Source organism: Pseudonaja textilis, chromosome 2 (assembly GCF_049901715.1).
Source record: "Pseudonaja textilis isolate UNSWEBS1 chromosome 2, rPseTex1.2, whole genome shotgun sequence".
NCBI lineage: Eukaryota > Metazoa > Chordata > Lepidosauria > Squamata > Elapidae > Pseudonaja > Pseudonaja textilis.
Window position 1 is genome coordinate 216,488,177 of NC_141991.1, and position 23,906 is coordinate 216,512,082.

General features: G+C 35.4%; 1 protein-coding gene across 2 annotated transcripts in view; it reads left to right on the forward strand.

Annotated features, from left to right (window-relative positions):
• PCSK1 (proprotein convertase subtilisin/kexin type 1) overlaps positions 1-23,906 on the forward strand; it is a 39,934-nt gene that overhangs the window by 3,518 nt on the left and 12,510 nt on the right. For both annotated transcript variants that reach the window (XR_015742250.1, XM_026719249.2), the window contains exons 2-8: positions 4,585-4,689; positions 9,652-9,762; positions 10,768-10,914; positions 11,385-11,461; positions 13,404-13,492; positions 15,316-15,488; positions 22,109-22,321. Coding sequence is in view for 1 of the 2 variants with exons in the window: in XM_026719249.2 (XP_026575034.1) it covers positions 4,585-4,689; positions 9,652-9,762; positions 10,768-10,914; positions 11,385-11,461; positions 13,404-13,492; positions 15,316-15,488; positions 22,109-22,321 (915 nt within the window). In the remaining variant the exon portion in view is untranslated. The remainder of the gene's footprint in view (positions 1-4,584; positions 4,690-9,651; positions 9,763-10,767; positions 10,915-11,384; positions 11,462-13,403; positions 13,493-15,315; positions 15,489-22,108; positions 22,322-23,906) is intronic.

A 23,906-nucleotide genomic window follows, 5' to 3' on the forward strand; every position in this document is an offset into this window, starting at 1 on the left:
CAGTGTATAGATTTTTACACAGAAGAAAAGAAAGAAGACATACTCATTTATTGAAATGTTTTTAAGTAATAGCAAGATTTAGATCAACATTCCGCAAATAAATTTCTTGTGGAAACGTTAAGGACTTGATCACTGTATAGTAAAAATAACATTTCAGAACAAGCAGCCATTTTTGCCATTCTATTTATTTAAGGCTTGAAGAGTTAATACAAAGACATTTCATGGAAAAACATATAGGGAGAAATATCAGTACCTGACCATTTAATTATAGCAAAAGTTAATGGTTAAAACAATTCTACCATACATTTTAGCTAATCTTAGATTTAGTTATTGTGAACTGATGATGAGAATGAGAGGAACTAAACACATTGTATTCAGGTTTCATATATTAATTCTATTAATATCACAAAGAATAAAACTTCCTAAAATCACTAATTCTGGAGGAGGACAAGAGATTATTACAGGATACAAGAAATACACAACCAAGAACTAAGGGCACAGATTACTGTAATGTGCTCTCCTCAAGTCCTCGAGATGATGGAAAAATATGCCAATATAAATTGCATTCTCCCATAAATTAGAGTAGTTAGTCCTATGGTTCTAGCAATTTTGATGGGTAAAGTGAAGACGGGTAAGATTGATAGATTTCCCTGGTTTTGTTTCCTATCCCACTGAGCATTACCCTTTGGTAGGAAAAACAGCTACTAATTGCTCTCCTTAAAGTTTGATGGGATGGGGTGGGGTGCAGAACTGTTCAGAACCTTTATACTCTGCCAGTCAAGAAATTTCTAAATATGAGTCTAGCACTCTTTTGAAGCAGCACTAAACCCGTGCTCCAAGGTAGATTGGTTAATAAGTCTTAGGTGCAGAGGAGAAGTAGAAGATGAAGTGGAAAGACCCTCTCTTAACACATTGGGAAATGGAGACTTGGCGAAATTGAATGAAAATGGCACAATGAACCTTAACATAATTTAGTGCAAAATTAGCAATTTAGGAAACACATTCAAATGACTGTAGCTTGGTAATAGGAGATGTGAAGAAAAGTTTGAAGAGAATATTTTTTTATATTTATATATTTCAGTATTAGAGATTGGACAATCATTTATTTGAAATGGTATAGGGTTTTCTGCTTGAGCAGGGGATAGGACTAGAAGACCTCCAAGGTTTCCCCCAACTCTCTGTTATTCAATATTACTTTGATATCGAGTTTGATGCAGAGATTAAAGGTACTGAGCTAAAAGCCGGGAGACTGTGAGTTCTAGTCCTGCTATAAATGTGATAGGTTGACTTTTGGCAGTTACTGTCTTAACCTAAGGAAACGGCAACAATGGCAAAGCACTTCTTGAAAATGTCCAGAAAACATTATGAACTTACCCATGTGGATACCAGCCATTAAGCCTGACTCAAAGTTTCAATAGATACAGAAGAAGATAGATGGATGGATGGATGGATGGATGGATAGATAGATAGAAAGGAAGATAGATAGATAGATAGATAGATAGATAGATAGATAGATAGATAGATAGATAGATAGATAGATAGATAGATAGATAGATAGATGATAGATAGATAGATAGATAGATAGATAGATAGATAGATAGATTGATAGATTGATAGATTGATAGATATGATAGATATAGGGGACAGAGAGAGAGATAATAGAGATAAATGATAGCACATACATAAATAGACATAAACAAAGATAGATGATAGAACATAAACATAAACAATAATATGATACCAGTGCAAGAATATCTTCAATTACAGTACAAAACCCCATCATTCTAAAACATCATATCATTCATCTTTCACAAAGAGCCATAGTTGATCAGTCTTTAAAACAGGCATGTTTTGACAGGCTTTGGGAAAGCTATAATAATGGAAGTGAATCCTCACTTAGGGCAAGGAATGGGAAAAGGAGAACTTTTCAGAAGAACAGAATCCACCCAGAGAATGCTTTTTCACCTCTGGTAGATGGAGACCAGTCATATGGAATTTGCAGTATCTCAATTTCATGGATACCAAGGTACTTAGCTGCCAAGGTGATAATTATAATTTGAATTACAAGAGTAGAAAATGAAGTAAGGAAGCCGTCCCATAAATAGAAAGACCAGCTTGTTGATCTAGTTGAAGTTTATGTGTTCTTTTTACAGGTAGTTCCAAGTGAAGTATATTGTTGTTTGTCGCAAAGTCATGTCTGACCCATTGCGACCCCATAGGCAACATTCCTCCAGGCCTTATTGTCCTCTACCATGACCCAAATGACCTGACAAGCACATGAATAACCCTCTTCAGGACCTTCTACTGTATTTGGTTGGGCAGAGGCCTTTCTGGCCATGACCAAGAATCTACATGGTACCTTTCACAGCTAAATTTGATCTGAATTGTCTCTGAATTACCAGACTTCTAAAATCATTCTGACTTGCTTGGATTGAGCAGTTTCACGCCATTCAGACACTACCAGATTCTAAATATCAACTCTGCATTTCCACTATGTTCTACAGTAAATTAAAAAATGAATACTTTATTCAAATTGACAGTATGATATGGCTGCAGAAGAAAAAAAGAAGGGGGTGTATAGTTTTAGACTGCGTTAATAAAACACGGTTTCCAACTCATGGGAAATAATTTTGTCATCTTTTGTCAGATCTTTAAAAAAGATTTAATGAAACTGGAGCCAGTTCAGAGTAGTGAGAATAATAATGGAACAAGAAAATAAGTCCTATGAAGTTAAACTGAGAGAAGTGAATGTGTTTAATCATAAGAATAGGCTAAGAGGGTGGGATATGATTGTATTCTAAAATATCTGAACAAATATCACACGGAAGAGGGTTAAGACTTATTTTCTATTGTCCCTGGATACAAGATCCAGAATAATGGACCTAAATTTCCAGAAAGCCCATTCCAAATCCTACTAAGAGATGGTTAATAAACCATCTTCTTCATTGGACATGTTCAGGCAGAGACCAGAAATCCATCTATTGATATTGTTATAATTTGATTTCCTGTTCTTATCAGCAAATTGAAATTAAGAGCATGTATGAATTCTTTGTCTTTGTAATTCTGTATTATATAGTTGACAACAATAAAAAGAACTAAGAATAAAATACTTTCACTAGTGGAAAGAATTTATGATAGTGAGAACAAAAAAAATTAAACAAAATTTTCAGATAGAAGTCTACAAATAGTAATAATTGAAATTTTAAGAAAGTACTAACATTAGTGACAATTTCACTAATGCGTGTACATAGACTTGTACACACACTTTTCAATGTGTGTACATAGACATATCATGAGGGAAATGGAGCTACTGAAATCAGTGGAATTTATTCTTGAGTGAACATAATTAAGAGTTCTGTGAAATTTGGAGTGAGAAAATGTACCTAGTAACATATACTCAAACTTTTTCAGGAAGAAGAGAAAGTCAGAGGAATGCTGTGCTATAAACCATAGAGCTTCCTAGCTCCAATACATAATGTAGCTAGAAACTATTTCGGTGGCAATGGAGTAGCGGGGAAAAGAGGAGGGAACAAAATGACAAAAGCAAGCCCCACCTCTTTTGTGCACGCATTCTGACATTGCACAATTAATGAACGGGAAGGAGCTTACAATAAACACCCTGGTGCTACTTTTTATCATTCTGAGAACAGCAACAATCTCCTGTAGATGAACATGTCCTATTTGTTTCTATTTATTCTTAAAATAAATTTAATCACATGTTCCTATTTGGTCTATGTTACCATTAAATAAAAACAATTCATTTTCATTTTTATGCAAATATATGCAAGATTTAAAAGTACTAGTAGAACATAATATGAGCCAGCGGTGTGCAGCTGCCACCAAAAAAGCTAATACAATCTTGGGTTCTATAAACAGTGGCATAGAATCAAGATCACGTGAAGTACTAGTACTACTTTATAAAACTCTAGTAAAACCAGATCTGGAATACTGCAACCAATTTTGGTCACCGTACTACGAAAAAGATGTTGAGACATTGGAAAAAGTTCAGAGAAGAGCAACTAAGACTAAAACATATGAAGAACAGCTGCAGGATCTGGGTTTGGCTAGTCTAAAGAAAAGAAGAATTAGGGGCAATATGGTAGCAGTATTCCAGTATTTGAGGTGCTACCACAAAAAAGAGGGGGTTAAATTATTCTACAAAGCGCCAAAGGGCAGGACAAGAAAAAATGGTTGGAAACTAACCAGAGAGAGAAACAACCTGGAATTAAGGAGAAAGTTCCTAACAGTGAGGAGATTTAACCAGCTGAATAGCTTGCCTTCAGAATCGTGGGTGGTCTGTCACTAGAGGTTTTGAAGAAGAAATTAGACAGCCCCTTATCTGAAATAGCATAGGTTCCCCTCCTTGAAAAGGAGACTGGACTAGGGGATCTTCAAGGTCCCTTCCAGCTCTATTTTATAATTCTGCTTCCTGACCCTTTGTTTTTAAAAGACATTTTATTAGGCAATTATGTATTGCTGCATGGTTTCAGCTCTTAAAGTAAAAGGATTTCTGTGCAGTTTTGATTGTTTCTTGGTGTTGTGCATTATGGGAAAAATATCTCAAAAGTGTTTTGTACTTTGCAGATTGGACTCCTGGAAAATCATTATCTATTTAGACATAAGGACCACCCTAGAAGATCTCGACGAAGTGCTTCTCATATCACTAGACAACTCACAGATGATGATCGTGTAAGTAGTGCATGTATGCTTTATAGTTTCTCCTAGACCAGCAATTCTAAACCCAATTCTAAGTGAGTAAACTGTTTTCAATATACTGTAGAAACTGTTGCCTCCAAATAATTACATGTGTGATTGCCTGCCAATTTGCTATTAAGTCATCAATTCTGTGCACTAGGAAATTATGTGATATAATCCTTCAATAATTGAAAGATTTCTGATAATTATCATATTTGTATTTCATACTTTTTATCCAAAGATCTAAAAAATATGTGTATATTGTTTCCTGTTTTGATCCAGAGACTGATCAAATCTTAATCTAGACCACATTGGGACATTATATTTGAAAAGTGACATCTTAAAATGAAGAAATTGTAGCTGTTGGTTTTTAAAACTGTGCAAACACATGAAATTCCAGAAAGCACAATCAAGTAGAAAGACGGCATTTCTTCATTTATGAATTTGCTCGTATTTATCTCTGGATCTCTTCTTTTACATGAATATCTCTAGAAACTGACATCAAATGCGTATCCCCTTAAAGTTATGATTCATACGTAGTTACTTACCAAGCACATATAAATTATATTACAGTAACAAAAAAAAAAACCCTTTACAACCCCCAAGGCATGTCACAATTTTTGAGCACCCCTAATGCTTGGAAATCGAAAGTTGAAGAATTTGACACACCCTAATTGCTGCATTCCTGTTCATCTAACAATCAATTTGTTTCTAACAGTACATGTAATAACACGATATGCAGTAATTAACTGGAAAAACATCAATTGAAAATACATGTTTCAGAATGAATAACTTCAAAAAAGAAGCCATAAAACCTGGTTTATAGGTTTTTCTCATATCTGGAGTAGGGGGTATTTGCATTACAGTGGGTCAGAAGGCAATGTTATTGAATGGCCACTGTGGTTTCTTGCTCTATTTGCCACCTTTATTCATTCAAAAGGTCTCCAAAATCTAGAAAATTAGTTTCACAGTGCTAAATTCAAAAGCAAAGCGTTACGAAACAAGGACCGTTTTTTCTAAGTGTAAAGTCTCCTTTAAGTCAAGCTTGACTCCTAAATGGTGCACTCTTGTGGAAATAATTGCTTCAGAATTTGAGAATTTGTCACAGTAATTTCTGCTTTGACTGGGCTGAAAAACAATGCAAAATGGGTGTCAATCAAAAATGTCAAGCACTGTTGATATGTACTGTAGGTATGCCTGTGAAATCATTAAGATGCATTATGTCTTATTCTTGCCTCTAATTTTTCTTTGCTGTTTCTCTGATCACCGGGTTCCTAATAACTGAGTTGTATCATTTATTTTGTAGAAAACATATTTTTAATCATGTGAAGTATTTTTGTACTGCACAAGACGTCTTGGATCATCATTGACATTTAAATTCCTCACTATCTTTGAGATTTTTTGATGATTCTGTGGCATTTAATTCATAACTGGAAACATCACATGAATGGTATTCCTACTCTAGAAAAGTGCCCAAGCCAAGCCCATTTGAAGCCATATTATATCCTCATGAAAATAGCTTCGCTAATACAACAGTTCTCCTTTTTAAACACAATTAGAGATATGGCTCTGTGCCTTTCTACTTCATCTTGTTTTTTTTTTTAACAAAAATATTTTATCTTTCATCTTCATCTTTATTTATCCTGCTCTGGGATGTAAAACTAGGGCTTCAAATTTCAGGCAACAGTTGTGCTGGGGAAGATGACGTATTTGGCCTTGTTAAAACTTGAAATGCTGCTTTAGCAACATTTCAAGCACAACAGTGAGTGGGTTTTGATTCCTACCATCACAGCAGCAACAGCCAAAGGCCTGAATGAGAAGATCTTTCCTAGGTAGAAGGGTTAAGACTGATCCTAGAAAGAGGCAGAGTGAGGTAGCAGTTGCTTTGCATGTCAGTAGCTGCAGGGCAGGTGAGGAAAAAGTAATTGCTAGGATTTAGAGGCTATTGCTGGATAGTCAAAACTACACTGTATCCTTAAGCCAGCTTGCTGCCTTTAGGAAATATGATCAGATGAACAATATGATCATTTTCTGCACATGGATTGAAGAACTACTATCTTATCCTTTATCTTGAGTAGCAGAAGCCATGGGAAAGAGGCAGAGAGTCCAGATTAGATTTCTGGTCCATGTTGTAAGCATACCAAATTTGTATTCCAAATGATGTTATTGCAAAAATCAGCGGGGTCTTGACTTCCCATGACAAAATTCTTGACAATGAGGAATCCCACTGATTGTACATACATAATACATACATTTTATAATAAAAACAAGGCAAATTAAAAATAGGGCAGTATCATTCATTTTGATTCTTGGATTATGGATCATGACTTTTGGATCAAAGATACTGCCTTCACGTCAGGCTTCAGTGCTTTTTATTATCCTTTTAAAATTAAAGACCAAGGGCTGGATTATCAAAATGGAATTTGGTTTCCCAAAATAATAAAGTAAGACCTATAATAAATTAGCAGTATAATTTTAAAAATCTGTCAGTAAATAGAATATATGCTCCACTTTAGGACAGTAGTACCTTTTTCATTTGTGTACTTATTCTTAGTTATGACCTCATAGTAAGAATTTAATAAATGTGATTTGTTTGCAATCACATTCAGTCACAGTGTCATGCTGATAACATATCAACTGCAAAGAACAACTCTGCTTCTAGTATATGTCTTCCAACTGCAGTTGTTTCCTCACTCATAGGGCAGAAGCCAAACAGGTGCTCACAGTGAGAAAAACCAACCAATGTTCAACTGCCTACGTAAATTTCATGACACGCTCCTAAATATAAGTAAGATATGTTCTCAAACCCCAGCAATTGGTTAGATATTCAGGGATAAGCTGTTGCCCCCAGATTGAAGGAGCATGAAGGAGATTGATTCCTCAAAATAATGGAACACAGAATATCTATGGTTGAAAGGGGTAATCAATTTAAAAAACAAAAACTTGAAAAATACATTCCCTCAACCAATACTTCCGTCCCTGGCAAAGCGCATGCAATAATATTTAATAAATGCAATAATCATTAACTTTACTTTTTCATGGTATCAAAAATCTACTATCTAGACAGCTTCTCTCCCTAATGTTGTGATTTTGGACTACTGACAAGTACAAATTACTACAAAGGGGGAAATGTCTTAACTATTTTTAACAGACACTTGCGCAAGACTGATTTAAGCTTTGAAGATTTAGATTTAGAACAACTTCATTGTCACTTTAAATGTTCACTAATTGGCATACATTAAAATGAAATTTTGTTGCATACAGCTCTCAAAGGGTCACCACGCCAATATACACTAAATAAACATGACAAATAAATAAATATAAACAAATAAATAAAAATGCATGTACCCACATACATTATATGACACAGAGAAACAACAGAGTCTAGTTCAGTGGTGCTATTCTACTGGTTTGGCCTGGTTCGGGAGAACTAGTAGTAAAAAAATGCTACTGGTTTGGCTGAATTGGTATTTCTTTTTTTTCTCCTCTTGATGATCAGCTGTTCCAATGATCAGCTGTACTGGGATCCCCCTCGCTGTCTTACTACTTCATCCAGGAGGCTTCCCTGAGGCCCAGGAGGCAAAAAAACTGGAGTGCAGGGCGGTGCTGCAAAAAAAAGAAGAAACCACGTTCACCCAGTCACATGGCCGCATCCACCTAGCCATTCCCATGTAGCCACGCCCACAGAACCAGTAGTAATAATATTTGCATCCCACCCCTGGTTCAGATATATGTTTCGATTGCATACATTAGCTTAAGAAAGCCATAATAAGCCATTGATATAGTCAAGAAAACATTACAGGCATCTATGGTGGGGAGGGGAGAAGGAAAGTGCAAATAGTTACAAATCCTGTGACTTATGTATTTGCATATGATGCTGGGATGTAAGTAAAAGGGCTTGTGTTTTTGTTGTGATGTGACTGTATGCATGTTGTGATTTTTCTTATCAGTGAAACTAGTAGTGGACACCTACAGTATATGAAACATGTTTCATTTGAGCTGAGTTTCTAGAAGATTTCCAGAACAGTTTTGACATTCTGTAGCATTTGAACTCATTTACTATGGACCAGAGGTTCATAGACTTGATTTTGTATATCTGTACATGAACTGAAAGAAGTTCTTTTGAGAAAGGCTCAATAGAAAACTCTCACAGAGGTGACATTGCATCTTTTGTTACTTCCAATTTTCCCTTTTTGACATATATGGGTATTGTAATTATTTATATTTTTGGTCACAATAAATACTTATGGTACAGCAATATTCCACTTTTGGGTAAAGATGAAAGATGATCCATGGAATGATACTAGTGTCATACTCTGACACAGAATGGCCAGCAGAACTCTATGAGATGTTCAGCTATCATTCACATCAATATATGAATATGCAGGTGCATTCACATGAAGACAAAAATTAGAACAAAGGCTTGTATACCTATCCCATAGCATTGGGGTATGCAACCTATGGCTCATGGGCTACATCCTTCCAGCATTACATGAATGGGCATAACAGTTTGAGTCACATTTTTCCACAGAGGGAGGTAGGGATTCTAGAAAGTGGCTATTTTGTCCCTTAAACTCCGCAAATTTTAAGATTCTTCAAAAGGGTCTTAAAATTTAAATTCACCCATTTAGTAATATTAATGACCTTGCTCCATATGATGATTAGATAGAGCATCTATCTACATCTTTATTCTGCCATTCTTCCATGATACTATCTTCATCTCATCTATAGTCAAGACAGGAGGCAGTCTTAAGCTGTTCTTAGCTGTAACAATGATAAAATTAGCATATGCTGTTTTACAGAAAGACTGTAATTCTAAGAAATAGTGCTTTGAGTACATTAGAAAACCTGTCGGTTATACATGGAATAAACTAGACCTCAGTGTGCATTTATAAACACAAGAATCTCCAATATTTTCTTATTTAGCTATTTCTTTATTATCTGATGCTATTTTAGGTGACTTGGGCAGAACAACAGTATGAAAAAAAGCGAACTAAACGTTTTGAATTAGGAGACTCAGCAGAAAATTTATTCAATGACCCAATGTGGAGCCAACAATGGTACCTGGTAAGAATTTGAATCTACATGTAGAATATATATATATATACACACACATATACATATACATATATATATGAAGAATATTTTAGTGTTGCTTCATCAAGGGAGAGTATAATAATAGAAGTTGGCTTTTAGGTTATAAACTATGACATACAGAATCATTTGCAGGATGTTTTATGATTTTGAAATGAAAACTGTATAGTCACAAAACTATTCTCTAGTGGAAACATTATCTTACTGAATTTGCCCAAATATAATATATTAAAATTTGAGATAAGTAGCACTTGTGAAAAAGAGCACAAGCTTCATAGAATTCAGTAGGGAAGATAAGTATCTCAAATGAAAAGAAAGGAAGGACATGATGAAATGATGTCATTTTTTAATCAGTCAGCCACAATGTGACTCAGCCCCTTTTTACTAACAAGTAATAATTTTAAGAGAAGATGATTTTAAGAGATTGAAATTGAGAATAAAATATAGCCACTCTTTTCCATCATGTGCTCTCTTGATTTAAATTTCATTTCTTAGAATCTTCCATATTAGACAAAAGAAGTTGGGTAAAGCTAGTAAGTATAGTACTACTAGTATATGCATAGTGAAGCAATTGTATAAATGTTTACACTGAATTCAAATCAAAGCCAAATCAAATATAATATAATACATTTTATAAACCATGTTTTCTTCAATGTGCCATGCAATTCCTGTGAACTGACACAAAATTTCAGTAAAGGAGAGGTGGTTTTCTCAGCAATAAGCAGTGGCAAACAAATTTAATAAATAAAATAAAATAGCGTACCTCTGCAAGCAATATTTAAAAATAGCTTTTCTTTATGTGATATTAAATAAACAAAAACTATGAGGAACAAGTGTGCTATTCATTCATTCATTCATTCATACAAAGAGACTTGATTGCAGCATATGTAAGGAATTAATTTTTACAATGTGTTATAGGCCAAACAAGTTAATAACATTTGCACAATACATAAATAAATTGTCTGTCATTTCTCCTAGCAAGATACAAGAATCAACCGATCTTTGCGTAAATTGGATCTCCATGTCCTTCCAGTGTGGCAAAAGGGCATCACAGGCAAAGGAGTTGTCATAACAGTGCTTGATGATGGCTTGGAGTGGAATCACACAGACATTTACCTTAACTACGTGAGTTTAATATTTCAGTAGCAATCATTATTTTTTCAGTTCCAATTTCATGATTAGATTATTGGAATTTAAAAAGTATTCTTTTTTAATGATAAACATGAACAGCCTTAAGTGAATTCTTTGTCAGCTTAATCTGTAGATTCTGGGGAGAATTCAGAAGAGTTAAAAATCACATGCTGCATGATGATTGGGTAGGGAAATTCAAATATGACAACTCAATAAAACATGAGCTATTACTGATTTAAAAAAAAGAGAGAATGCTGCTACTAATATCAGTTAATGGGGAAACAAAGCTGCTATGTGCAATTGTTGGCATCCCAGACAGACATTGTTTTGACCATTGAAGAAACAAAAAGAGGGACTAAGTAAGTTTCCGTTTTGGATTGCTATGAATCTTCTTATATTCCTATCACTGTTGCTTCACTTATTGGTTTATGGTTGTTACAGTTATTTTCTTGATTAACATTTAGGATCCTGATGCAAGTTATGATTTCAATGACAATGATCATGATCCATTTCCCAGATATGATCCTACAAATGAAAATAAGTGAGTAACTGCCTACTTTAATATGCTCTTATATATTGCTAGTTGTTTTTGGAATTACTGGATGGTTTTCAATGATATTCACTATAACTTTATATTATCTACCTAGACTAAACTTTAAGAACAGTAGCAGACAAAATTAATTCTAAACCATAAAATTGCTATTGTCTTTTGCCACAAAGCCTGGACAACATCGCATTTATATACTGATGGGACAGGAATTCATTCTTTCCTTTTATGATTTACCCTTGCTCAGGATTGCACTCTAATATATTTCTATTTGCTAGATGAAGGGAGATAGGTTTGCATATTGATTTTCTATACTCTCACTAAGGTGGGACAAGATCTCTTGTTTTATTTAGTGTAGTCTTGATATAGATGTGATTTATGAAAATATCAATTACTACTAGTGTTGCCTAGTAGTCCCAGTGTTGAAAGGTAGTTTCAGTGAATGCCAAATTAATTTTCAAATGTCATTTATGCAGTCAACACATGAGCCTAAGTTTTGAGATTCTATTATTAAAGTGTATGGCACTTCATTATACAGATGACTAATTTGAACCAGTCAGGTTTTTCCAGATGTTGGATTGGTTATGATTTAGATGAAACAAAAGGATAAACCAATTGTACACACACACACACACATTCCTATTTCCAACTGATGACACAATCCCAACAACTCCCTAAGTTAATTGCATATGTTAAAAATGGATGGGCTTCAATTGTGTGATCAGGCTGTCTTCAAGAACTCCTGAAATAAAATTTGTGAGACAAATGTACATTTAGCTGGGAGTAAGCAATGTGTGTGTGTGTGTGTGTGTGTATTGTGATAGTGAAAGGTTTTCAGAGATGAATGTTTCCAGGTTTGGTAAAATGTATTACTCTGTTTAGCTATAACAGTTATTGACATAAATGGAGCATTATCTACTGATTTAAATTATCTCAAATCTGCCATCTCTGCATAACAACTACTTATTCTGATATATGTAAATGGAATTCAAACTGGCAGCATTCAACAACTTTAGTGCATACCAAGCTGTGCTATTAAATAAGGCAGCTTTTCACAAGCGGACTATCATTTGTTGCAATGAAGGTTAAGAGTTTCTGGGTGCTGGAATAAGAAAATATTGTACTGTTTACTATTTGGAAATAAAAAGGACAAACTTAAATCTAATCATTTTCTTAATAGATAACTTGATATCTGATATTCATTAAAGCTATAAATTTTCCTTAGTCTCTTGAACATTGCATTTATTCTTGGAATTAATCCGTGAAATCATTAAAATGTGTTGGGAAAACAATAGGCATGCTCACTGAAGAATTCTGATAGATGCAACACATTAGAATGACATCAGCCTGACTAAAGTTGTTCTGTGTTCTACAATCACTCATGATTATTTCATAATTAGGGTAGCTTACTTGCTTATCCCCAACTTGTGTGACAGTAGAACATTAGACAGTAGATCCAAGATGATTGGGCTGGTTGTACATTGACTATTTTTTCACACAATGCAACAAACTGAACTCTGACAAATGCTGATTTTTCAGTCAGTGCAACCTCTTAGTCAGAGACCAGAAGGGTATCATTGTCTTTCAAAACTGGTTAATTCTTTAATAAGAATTACAAGGTTGATTGGGGATAGGTGCCTAGTTTAGCCTCAAACAAACTCAGATCTACTTTGTGATAAAATTATTCCCTCCCACACATAAGGATACATATTTCTTGAAAAGGTTAATTAAGTAGAGATGGGCATATTAATTTAATAAACTCCATTGTGGTATTCACGTAACTCCCTAATCTTCTCCTGTGACGTTGTTAATCATGTTGTGCAAACAGGGCTATGTAATCTAGTTCCTTTTGGCGCCATCTGAATTTCATATACTCAAATTAATAATTACATAATCAGATTTGAAGATGACCCATCTAAAGCTGATTTTGTTGCAGACATGGAACACGATGTGCGGGAGAGATTGCCATGCAAGCAAACAATCTAAAATGTGGAGTTGGAGTGGCATACAATTCTAAAGTTGGAGGTAAGAAATATTAACAGTAATTCTACTTTAGCAGTCTGTTTCTTTGCTGGAGTACCCAGAGATCTGTTTGAAATGCTAGTGGAGAGACACTGAACAAAGCAATATTAAATTGAATTGCAGGAATAGAAGAGATGATGGTATGCTTTCTGTTCCTGTTAGGCATTCTGATCATATAAAAGACTGAAAGGGTTATTCATTGCTGCAGTCTAATGAATTTCAACAGAACACTGAAAATAATACTTTCATTAAGTACCACAATCCCTGAGCATCCATGGCTGATTAGATTGTTACTCTATACTTATTCACGTGGCCTACAAATGTGGGCTGAAATTCAGTTATTTATTATTTTTATCAATGCATGTCGACACAAGCATATCATGGCCTCAACTATGCATTCAAACTGCTACTGTCACATTCAAGTCTAGAAACTTTCAACACATAGATTTAGTTTCCTTTAACTCTGATAAAAAAAACCCCAAGCTTTTAGTTTCTAAATTCTAAATGTGAGTTACTAATATACTATTAGTTCGGAGAGGAAGACATTTCTTAAGAAATTAGAGGAAAGTCAATAAAATAACCAACTCAACAAGAGTTGAGATGTGGGGAGGCACCTGATCTCTTTGTAAGAATGACCAGAAAATGGAAACCAACCATAGGATACTGTAAAAAAATATACTGGGTGCCACTGAATTTTCCTCTGTTATCTGCTACCATCCTCCCTGTCTCTTTGCTGGTATACAAGTGATCAAATAGTTTATTTTCAAATCTGATTTTGCTTTCCTAACTCACCTTAAAAAAAATGAATCTCAAACCAGACTCAAAAGGAATCTGCTACAATGGATGTAAAAAGTCTATCCATCTCTTTTAAAATGCCAGGTTTTTGAGATGTAAAAAAATCAGACCAAGATAAATCACTTCAGATTCCGCCCCCCGCCCCCCGCATGTTTAGTATAACATATAAACTTTACAATTTAATTGAAGAACAATCTGAATTTTTTTAAGGAGAAAAATAAAAATAAAAAGCTTACAACAATGTGATTGAAGATGCATATTCCTCAACTAATACTTCGTTGAAGCACCTTTTGATTTTATGACAGCATTCAGTCATTTAGAGTAGGAGCCTATCAGCATGGCATATCTTGCTTTGGGAAACTCTGCCCATTCTTCCTTCCAAAAGCACTCCAAATCTGTCAGATTGAGAGGGCATCTCCTGCGCATAGCCCTCTTCAGGTCACCCCTACAGATTCTCAATTGGATTCAGGTTCAGGCTCTAGCTGAGCCTTCCCAAAACTTTGATCTTCTGGTGAAGCCATTCTTTTGACTTGGAGGTGGTTTGAGTTGTTGTTGCATTGAAAGGATGAAATTTCTCTTCACCTTCAGCATTTTAGCAGAGGTCTGAAGGTTTTGTGACAAAATTGACTGATATTTGAACTGTTCATAATTCTCTTCACCTTCACTAAAGCCTCTGTTCCAGCTGAAGAAAAGCACCACAAAGCATAATGCTGAAACCATTGTGCTTCACTGTGGCTTTGGGGTACTTTTGGTGATACACAATTATTTTTTTTTGCACCAAACATTTTTTGGGATTATGGCCAAAATGTTCAACTTTGGTCTCATCAAACTGTAACAGATTTTTCCCACATGTTTTTGTCAGATTTCATGTAGGTTTTTGCAAATGTAGCTGGGCTTGGATGTTTTTCTTTGTAAGAGAAAGCTTTCACCTTGCCACCCTATCCCACAACCCAGACATTTGAAGAATATAGGAAATTGTTGTCACATGTAGTACACAACCAGATTATCTCTTTCTCTCTCTCTCATAAAAGGGATCAGAATGCTAGATGGCATAGTCACAGATGCCATCGAAGCTAGTTCAATTGGGTTCAATCCTGATCACGTGGATATTTACAGTGCCAGTTGGGGTCCAAATGATGATGGGAAAACTGTTGAGGGACCTGGCAGACTAGCTCAGAAGGCTTTTGAATATGGAATTAAAAAGGTAAGACTTCTTAACAAAGAACAAAAAAGCAGTTTACTACGTGCCAGAAAATGAGTTGTTTTCTATCATCACTCTCTCACACCTTCTTGTTTTTCTTTTTTCTTTGCTGGCTTTTTTCTACTTGTTTTCCTTTGAATATTAATGAGATTTTATACAAAGAGCTCCTATAAAATATTAATCAAAATGGCCTACTTCCTGAATATTGTATTATTATCTAGTATAGCATCAAAATTTGATACATTATTTTATATCAGAATGAGTAGCTCAATTAGTTATAATTAAGATGATGTGAATACTTGAGAAAAATATCCTTCTTGTTGGTCATTTAGTTCTGGAGATTAAGGATGTAGGTGAAGTTCAGTGGTGGGATTCAAATTTTTTTACTACCGGTTCTGTGGGCGTGGCTTGGTGGGCATGGCTTGGTAGGTGTGGCAGGGGAAGGATATTTTGCAAAATCTCCATTCCAACCCCACTCTTGGGAGAAGTTTACTGCAAAATCCTATTCCCTCCCCACCCCACTAACCTGCTTTCCAGCTCTGTTGTCCTATGCAGGGCAACAAAAGAAGACCCAGCCAATAAGCTGAGACTCAGGAGGCAGAGAAGAGATGGGGGAGGGGACATTCAGAGTGGTATTTGCCGGTTCTCCGAACTACTCAAAATTTCCACTACCGGTTCTCCAGTACCGGTCAGAACATGCTGAATACCACCTCTGGTAGTTCATGAGCAATTTTTATGCTTTTTAATTCTAAAAACTAATATAACATTTAAACTCACTTACTAAACCTCTGGTATCAATAGAGAGATCTGCCTTGGTTTTTTTTCTGCAATTTGACTTACCCAATTTTTCAAGATATTCTTTCATTAACTGTCCTTTTACCATTTTATTCAGACTAATGTTTGGGGCTGATAATCTGATAGGAAGTGAACTTGCTGACAGATGCAGCCAATACTTGACTCAGCTCAAGTTTCACAATTTCACTGAGAGTGAAGGTATACAACAATCAACAATTAATTGTTTTAATAGTTATCTACTGTAATTATTAAAACAATTTACACAACTTGGTAACATTAGGAAATATTTTTTCTAACCTTATCATCCTTGAGAGTTATTGGTACAACATCATGGAAGAAAACCAAACTGTGGAAAACTGAATTCTAACAATCGCATCACTAATCGCTAGCTTGGAATTTTATTTTGGAAGGAGAAAAGAGTTTTTTTCCACTAAGAATGAAATCAAGAGATAATCTACCTGGAAATAAAATGAGTTTATCAACTTTAAGGTCAATACTGGGAAATGCACCAGTTTTTTTGCTTTTGGCAATCCCCTGCAACACAACCCCACTTAAAAAATAAAAATAAATTAAGATTCAAAAAATACTTTTAGTGCAAAGAACAAATAGCACTTGCCAGCTGCTGCCATAATAATGCTTCCATAAGGAAATCACTGGGCATTTGCTGCTTCTTCAAAATAGTATTTTATTTATTTGGTTTTTTGACTTGAGAAACGAGACAAGCAAGATATAGAATCATTCGAAGTAGATTGTGGAGTTTACTTTAAAACTAATGCTTTTCAAGAAGGGACGTACCCAGTCCAAACTGAGGATCATCTAATTGTGCATTTTCGTAACACAGAATTACTGGAAAAGACCATGTGGGTTCAGACAATCTGCTTTCCTGGGCTATTATAATTTGGTGTGGTTGTGGTTCAATTCTGCTGTTACTGGTAACATGACATCCATATGAAATGGAAGGTCTTGCACTGTGACAACACAATGGGTTCTTCATCATTTTGAGCCTCTTGTTCCATCACTGCAAACACAGCTGTCCTGATTCATTTCTGGATTTTGAATTTTCCCTAAGAAGTCAAGAGAGGGGTTTGAGAGAAAGTCTGAAGGTCAGTGTAGACTATACACAGACTATACAGAGCACAATTCTTCATCCTTGCTTTCTTCCCAGAATAGCTAAGTTTGACAGAGATTATACATTGTCTAAAGTAAGGCAAATAAGGAGTCATATTTTCCTATTAAGAGTTATTAAATTTTCTACATGAACCATTCAAGAAAATGGTTCTTTTATTACCACTGCTATACTTGTTACAGTCTATGAAGTATCTCTTTAAAAATTCACCCAAGCATTTTAATAAATAAGACACTTTTATAGTGAATATACTTTCATTACTCTTTTTTGTTAAATAGAAATTTCTTACTAAAAGGTTAATAGTCTCCTAGCTCCAGCTTCACAGTATTTTTTTATTTTTAGATGGCCTTTTTTGCATATTCTTGCATGGTGTGTGTGTGATTTTGTTTATAACTCATCATTCATCATTCAGAAAGGCAGTTAGTGATGAGAAGGAACAATTAATTTCTGATGTTAACAGAATAGCAGAATTGGAAGGGACCTTGGAGGTTTTCTAGTCCAGTGGTCACCAACCAGTGAGCCGAGGACCACTGGTGGTCTGCAAGAAAATTTGGGTGGTCCACAGAGAAATGTCCCCCCAAAGCACTCCCCCCAAAGCAATTAATCCAGGCTGCGCAGGAACACAAGGCTGTGCCACCCACATGGCCTGCCAACCCTCTGGCTCCCACACTTCGGCTGAGCGCAAACATTACCAGGTAGAGGAGCAGCTGCTCCGGGATGACCAAAGGACCAGTCCTGTGACTACTGCAGCTATGGAATATGGGACCGACTTTCCCACCAACGTCAGCAAGCCACCATCAGCCAAAATTCCTATTAGTGGTCCACGAGATTTAAAATTATGAGCCTGGTGGTCCCTGAGGTTCAAAAGGTTGGCAACCCTGTTCTAGTCCAATCCTCTGCTCATGCAGGAAACCTTATATTGTTTTAGACAAATGATTATACAATCTCTGCTTAAAAACTTTCAATATTGGAACACCCACAACTTCTTAAGGGTAGTTGTTCTACTGATTAATTGTTCTAAATGTCAGGAAATTTCTCCTTAGCTCTAGGTTGTTTCTCTTCATTGGTTTCTTTTTTTTTTTTAACAAACTTTATTCAGTTTTTCACATTAAAAACAAAAATCTCTTTTTAGTGGACAACATGTTTCCGGGTCATCACCCTTACATACAAATATGACAGCAATTATACATTCATATATGCATACTTAATTCTATTATTACCTTTTCCATTCCAAATTTTCAGTAAGGAGAGAAACGAACACATTAATTCTAGCCTCTTTCATTAATCTCAATTGAAACATCTTTTTGTTTCATTTCAATTATTTGAAATATAACCTTTAATATTTATTTTAAAATTAAAGATGAACAATATGTGTTTGCCTAATAATAATAACAATAATAAAAAAGTTACCAATGTCTCTCCTTGCTTTTAATAGTCTATAGTAACTTATTAATTTAGTTGGTTCTTTAGTCTGTCATATTCCCTTTCCATTACACATTCTTTTTATAAAGTCGATTAATACAAATTTTAACACTAAAAAAAAAAAACAAGTATAGGTTTCCCCGCTTTTACTGTTTTGAGTGTGACACCTCAATGATTAAAATATACCTTTATTTCCTCATCTTAATTCCCAATAAACCATTATTTTTAAGAAGTTACAATAACAATCATTACATCTTTTCACTTGGATTCCGCAGCATATTTCCCCCCCTTAATTTTTAATAAGAGTTATCAGTATCTATATTGCCCTATTTTCTAAATATTTTTAATAGCAGAAATATTCTTATTACTCCTTGTCACCCTGCAGAATCCCCTTTTTAATTCATCAACCATTATCTCTAAAAAAACAATTTCTTTTCAACATTTTACTGTTTCTGTATTTCTTTATTTCATACACCTGTTTCTTACTGCTTCTCCTCCCCTCTTTTCCCCATATCTTTTCTCATTCCAGTTTATATCCCTCTCTTTCTTAAAATCTTCCTTTCCCCTTTTCTGCTGGGTCTTTCTGCCTTTCCCGACTTCACAGGTATTCCCCCTTTTGATTGCCTTCTTAAATCTCAACTTTTTAACCTTCCTTCTTTCCCCACTTCTTTGTAGTCTTCTTTGTGTTAATTGTCTATTTAAAATGTCTTCTCCTTGAATTGACTCCTCCTCCTTTGAAGCTCTTTCTTCTTGTTCTTCAATCGCCATTTCCATTTTTTCTAACACAGAGTAAAGTGATTCGCCTCTTTCCTGTAATAATTCTCTCATATTTTTAAGTTCCATTTTTAATTCCCAAAGAGATATCATCATTACACACTCTTATATTTTTTTATCATTAAAGTCCACAAAAAAAAACCCACTTTTACTTTTCTTCTTTCTTCTTTAAATTTTCTAAAGTTCTCTAAAGTGTGGTCTTACCAAGGCCCTATAAAGTGGTACTAACACTTTACATGGTCTTAATTCTATCCCTCTGTTAATTCAGCTTAGGTCTGCGTTGGCTTTTTTGGCAACTGTTGCACACTTCTGGCTCATATTTAAGTGACTGTCCACTAGGACTCCTCTCACAGTTAATACTATTGAGCCAAGTACCACCTATACTATACCTTTGCATTTGGTTTTTCTCGCCTAACTCTAAAACCTTACCTTTTTCATCACTGAATTTCATTTTTTTAGATAGGGCCCAGTATTCAAGTCTGTCAAGATCCTTCTGTATCTTCAACCTATCATTTGGTGTATTGGCTATTCCTGCCAGCTTTGTGTCATCTGCAAATTTGATGAGTTCTCCTTCTATCCTCTCATTTGAATCATTGATGAAGTTATTGAAGAGTACTGGGCCTAAGACAGAGCTTTGGGATATCCCCCTGTGTTCTTCCCTCCATGTAGATGCAGATCCATTAAGGATTACATGTTAATTACTGGAGAACCAAGAATTATGAAACAACAGGAAAATACAGAAAAGGCTTTACTACTTCATTCTATAAAATGGACATGCACTGAAACTTTACAATGCTAGTGCACATAGATCATCAGTCCCAACCTCTGCAGCTTGGCAGCCCAGGTAGTGGTGGTGGTGGAAGGAGAACTTTTGTAAATTGAATTGTGCATGCATATGCATGCCTGTTGGCTGTTCTCACGATTAAAGCTGCACATGCGCATTTGTGTGCTGGCCTGCAGTTTATGTGGCCCAGTTGTGAATTGGCCACAGCCTGGTAATGGGCTGCAGCCTGTGGAATTGAGGACCCTGACATAGATAAAGCATTATCACCATTTCTGATGCAATACAAAGATGCGCTAGAATCATTTGTCTTCTCTCTGAGCAATATTGCTTACTTTCCCTTTCATTTTTGGCAGATCTTTATTAATATATTAACTAATGGCCATGAATTAAATAAGTACTTTAGTCAAAGCTTGAGCTGGATTTGGGCAGAGTTTTGAATATCTGAGGTCTATACATTAAGACTAGGAATAATCCTTTTAAAATAAATTATCAACAAATAGTGAACCCTCCATTTAATTATTCAGTGCTTTATTAAATGATTGTATTGTGATGGAATAGATGCACTGTATGAAATATATATTAGTATTTCCCAGAATATTAATTTGTAATGCAGCAAATGTGCAGCTATTGTTTATTAGTTCCGTGATTCCTTAGAGAATATAGTTATGTTTCAAAGATTGTCTAGATATCAGCATATCGTTGCTAGGAAAATAACAGCACTTTAATTTCTCAAGTATTCCATTTTAAAGAGTGAAAAAGGATTGGCTGATTGCAAACAAAAGTATGACTTCATGGATCATGAATTGTTTTCCTCATAATAATATTTGCATGCCAAGTATTAGAAAGGGGAAATCCCAAACCAAAACAAACTTTTATTAGCCAGTGAGTTTTATCCCAAGGAGTGAACCCTTAATCTTCACTTAGAAAAAAGTATTTGGACATCTGACTAGACCATCCTTAATTTTTTGTTGGGTATGAATTAGCCGGAACCCCTCAACAAGTTCCTGAAAATAGGCCTTCTGCATTTTAGAGTGTGCAATGTCTATTTTTATCTGTACCAGCTTAGAGACTGGCCAACATTTAATTTCACTGAAGTGAGAAATTCTATCCAGCTGTGGTCAGCATTTGCACCATTAGATTGTAATGCCCCTGCTTTCCCTATTCAAATGTATTGTCTATCCAGCAACAACTCTCTCAGACTGAACCATGAGAACAGCCAAAGACCTGAGAAAGGCTCATTTTGTTGTTTTCTGTCCACTGATGATAGTTTTCATGCCATATTCTGTGTGAGCTCCTTATTGTGTTCTTATTCCCTTTGTGTCCTCAGCTTTCTGACTGAGATGTTACCCTTCAAACATTCCAGTCCATTATCTTATTTTTATCATTAGATCTTATCTTAGGATCTTGTTGCATAAATTATGCTTTTATTCGTGCAGGGAAAATCTCATTGCTTACGTTCTTCTTTGGCTGACCATTCCCTTCAAATCATTCAAAGACATTCTATGATGTGTAGATTTACTGCTTACCTTTAAACCAATTAAAGATATGGATCTGTCAAAATAACATGTTAACTGCATTTTTGTTCCAACAAAATAAGAGAGCATCCTTACTCTGATTTTCATGTTAAGGATTACTGACATATTGAGCATGAAAATTACACCTGTAGGAAAGTGGACATATCTTTACTCACAGTAATCACCTCTTTTCTTTCCTTTCCTTTAGGGAAGAAAAGGGAAAGGTTCCCTTTTTGTCTGGGCTTCTGGGAACGGTGGCCGCCAAGGAGATAACTGTGACTGTGATGGTTACACAGACAGCATCTACACAATCTCCATCAGCAGTGCTTCACAGCAAGGCCATTCTCCTTGGTATGCAGAGAAGTGTTCGTCAACACTGGCCACAGCATACAGCAGTGGAGACTATTCTGACCAGAAAATTGTAGGTTGTTTTTACCAGATTTAACCAACATTGAGGGAGGGGGGAAGCAGCCACAAAACAATTTGTCAAGCAGGGATAGTAAAATCATGGAAATCAGTCTTAATGCTCTAGCAATCATAATTCAGATATAGTGGCCATCTTTATTCAGGATTAAACTTCATTTTTCAAGTAAGCTCCTGGAAAAAAGTGGCTGGTGATTGGTGACATTGGGAGGCATTTTAGGAGGAGAGCTGCAGAAATTTTAAAAGATAAATTCAGTTTGTAAAGATTTGCAAGAAAAAGACATCAAAAGCACATCATTAACATCTTGCTAAAATAACATGTAATCACCTTTTGTTCAAATGGGACTCCATATTTCTTGCCTGCAAAAATAATGCCACTTCTATGTAAAGGAAACACTCAAAGCTTTTATATGCAAAAGACTGTCTCTCTCTGTGGAAAAAAACAAAACTTAAGTTGAAATTGCTTTCAGTGCCAAGAAAGAAAATTTGGAAGTTTGAGAGGGCCGGGTACCTTTGGATAATGCAAAACGATTGCCTGGATTCATGAAAGGGCAGGGTAGATAATGATATGGGAAGTAACCATACTTTTGTCTCCTTTCCATCTGATCTGGGTTATCACTGGGTTATCACTGAATCAAGATATGTGAAAAATGAAAGTGGATATAACCTCTTTCCAATAAATACTAGTGTTTTATTGAGAAAGAAGAAAGGATAAAAATAACCAGTATGATTGATCAAAAATGTTTCATCTAAGATCTACAGATTCTACTACTGTACATTCACATACATACATGCAGGGGTGGGATTCTACCAGTTCTCACCTATTCGCTAGAACCGGTTGTTAACATTCTAAGCAGTTTGGAGAACCGGTTGGTAGAAGAAATTACTGGCCTAATCCTGTAAGGAAGGCAGGAAGGAAACATTCTGGTGTTGCTTACAGAAACTGCCTCTCTGTTAACCCTTATTACATTCTTGGCAGGACTAGACTTCTTGTCTCAATGTGAGTTATATTGAGTTGGCCACGCCCAGCCAATAACATGACCACCAAACCATGTCCACCCAGTCACATATCCACCAAGCCATGCCCACCACCTAAGCCACGCCCACAGAACCAATTGTTAAAAATTTTGAATCCCACCCCTGCATACATGTACACATTTCAGTACTGTACTTCCACACACTGGAATTTTGCAGGCAGTAACGTGACACAGTTTTTCCAAGCAGAGCCCTTCATTTTCTAATAAACCATCTGTTTCATTTTCCAAATTACAATGCTGTGCATTGTCAGATTGAGAAAAAGGGAAAGACAAGTATCTGCTATCAACTCCTATGTGATTTTTAATCTGGCAATCATTTTATAGTGATCCATGTTATGGTTCAACTGTAATTGTGAAACACTTATTTTTATCTTACTAGGATTTCATAATAAGATGAGTGCCTTTGACATAGTATTATGTTCACTCAAAATGAGCTATTTCAATTAAAAAATTGTAAGCAAAATAGAAGGGGAGGGTTTTCTATTCTTATTTTATCTGGAAGAGAACGAGATATTCCAAGGTAATCATAGAAAAGTATGTTTTTGT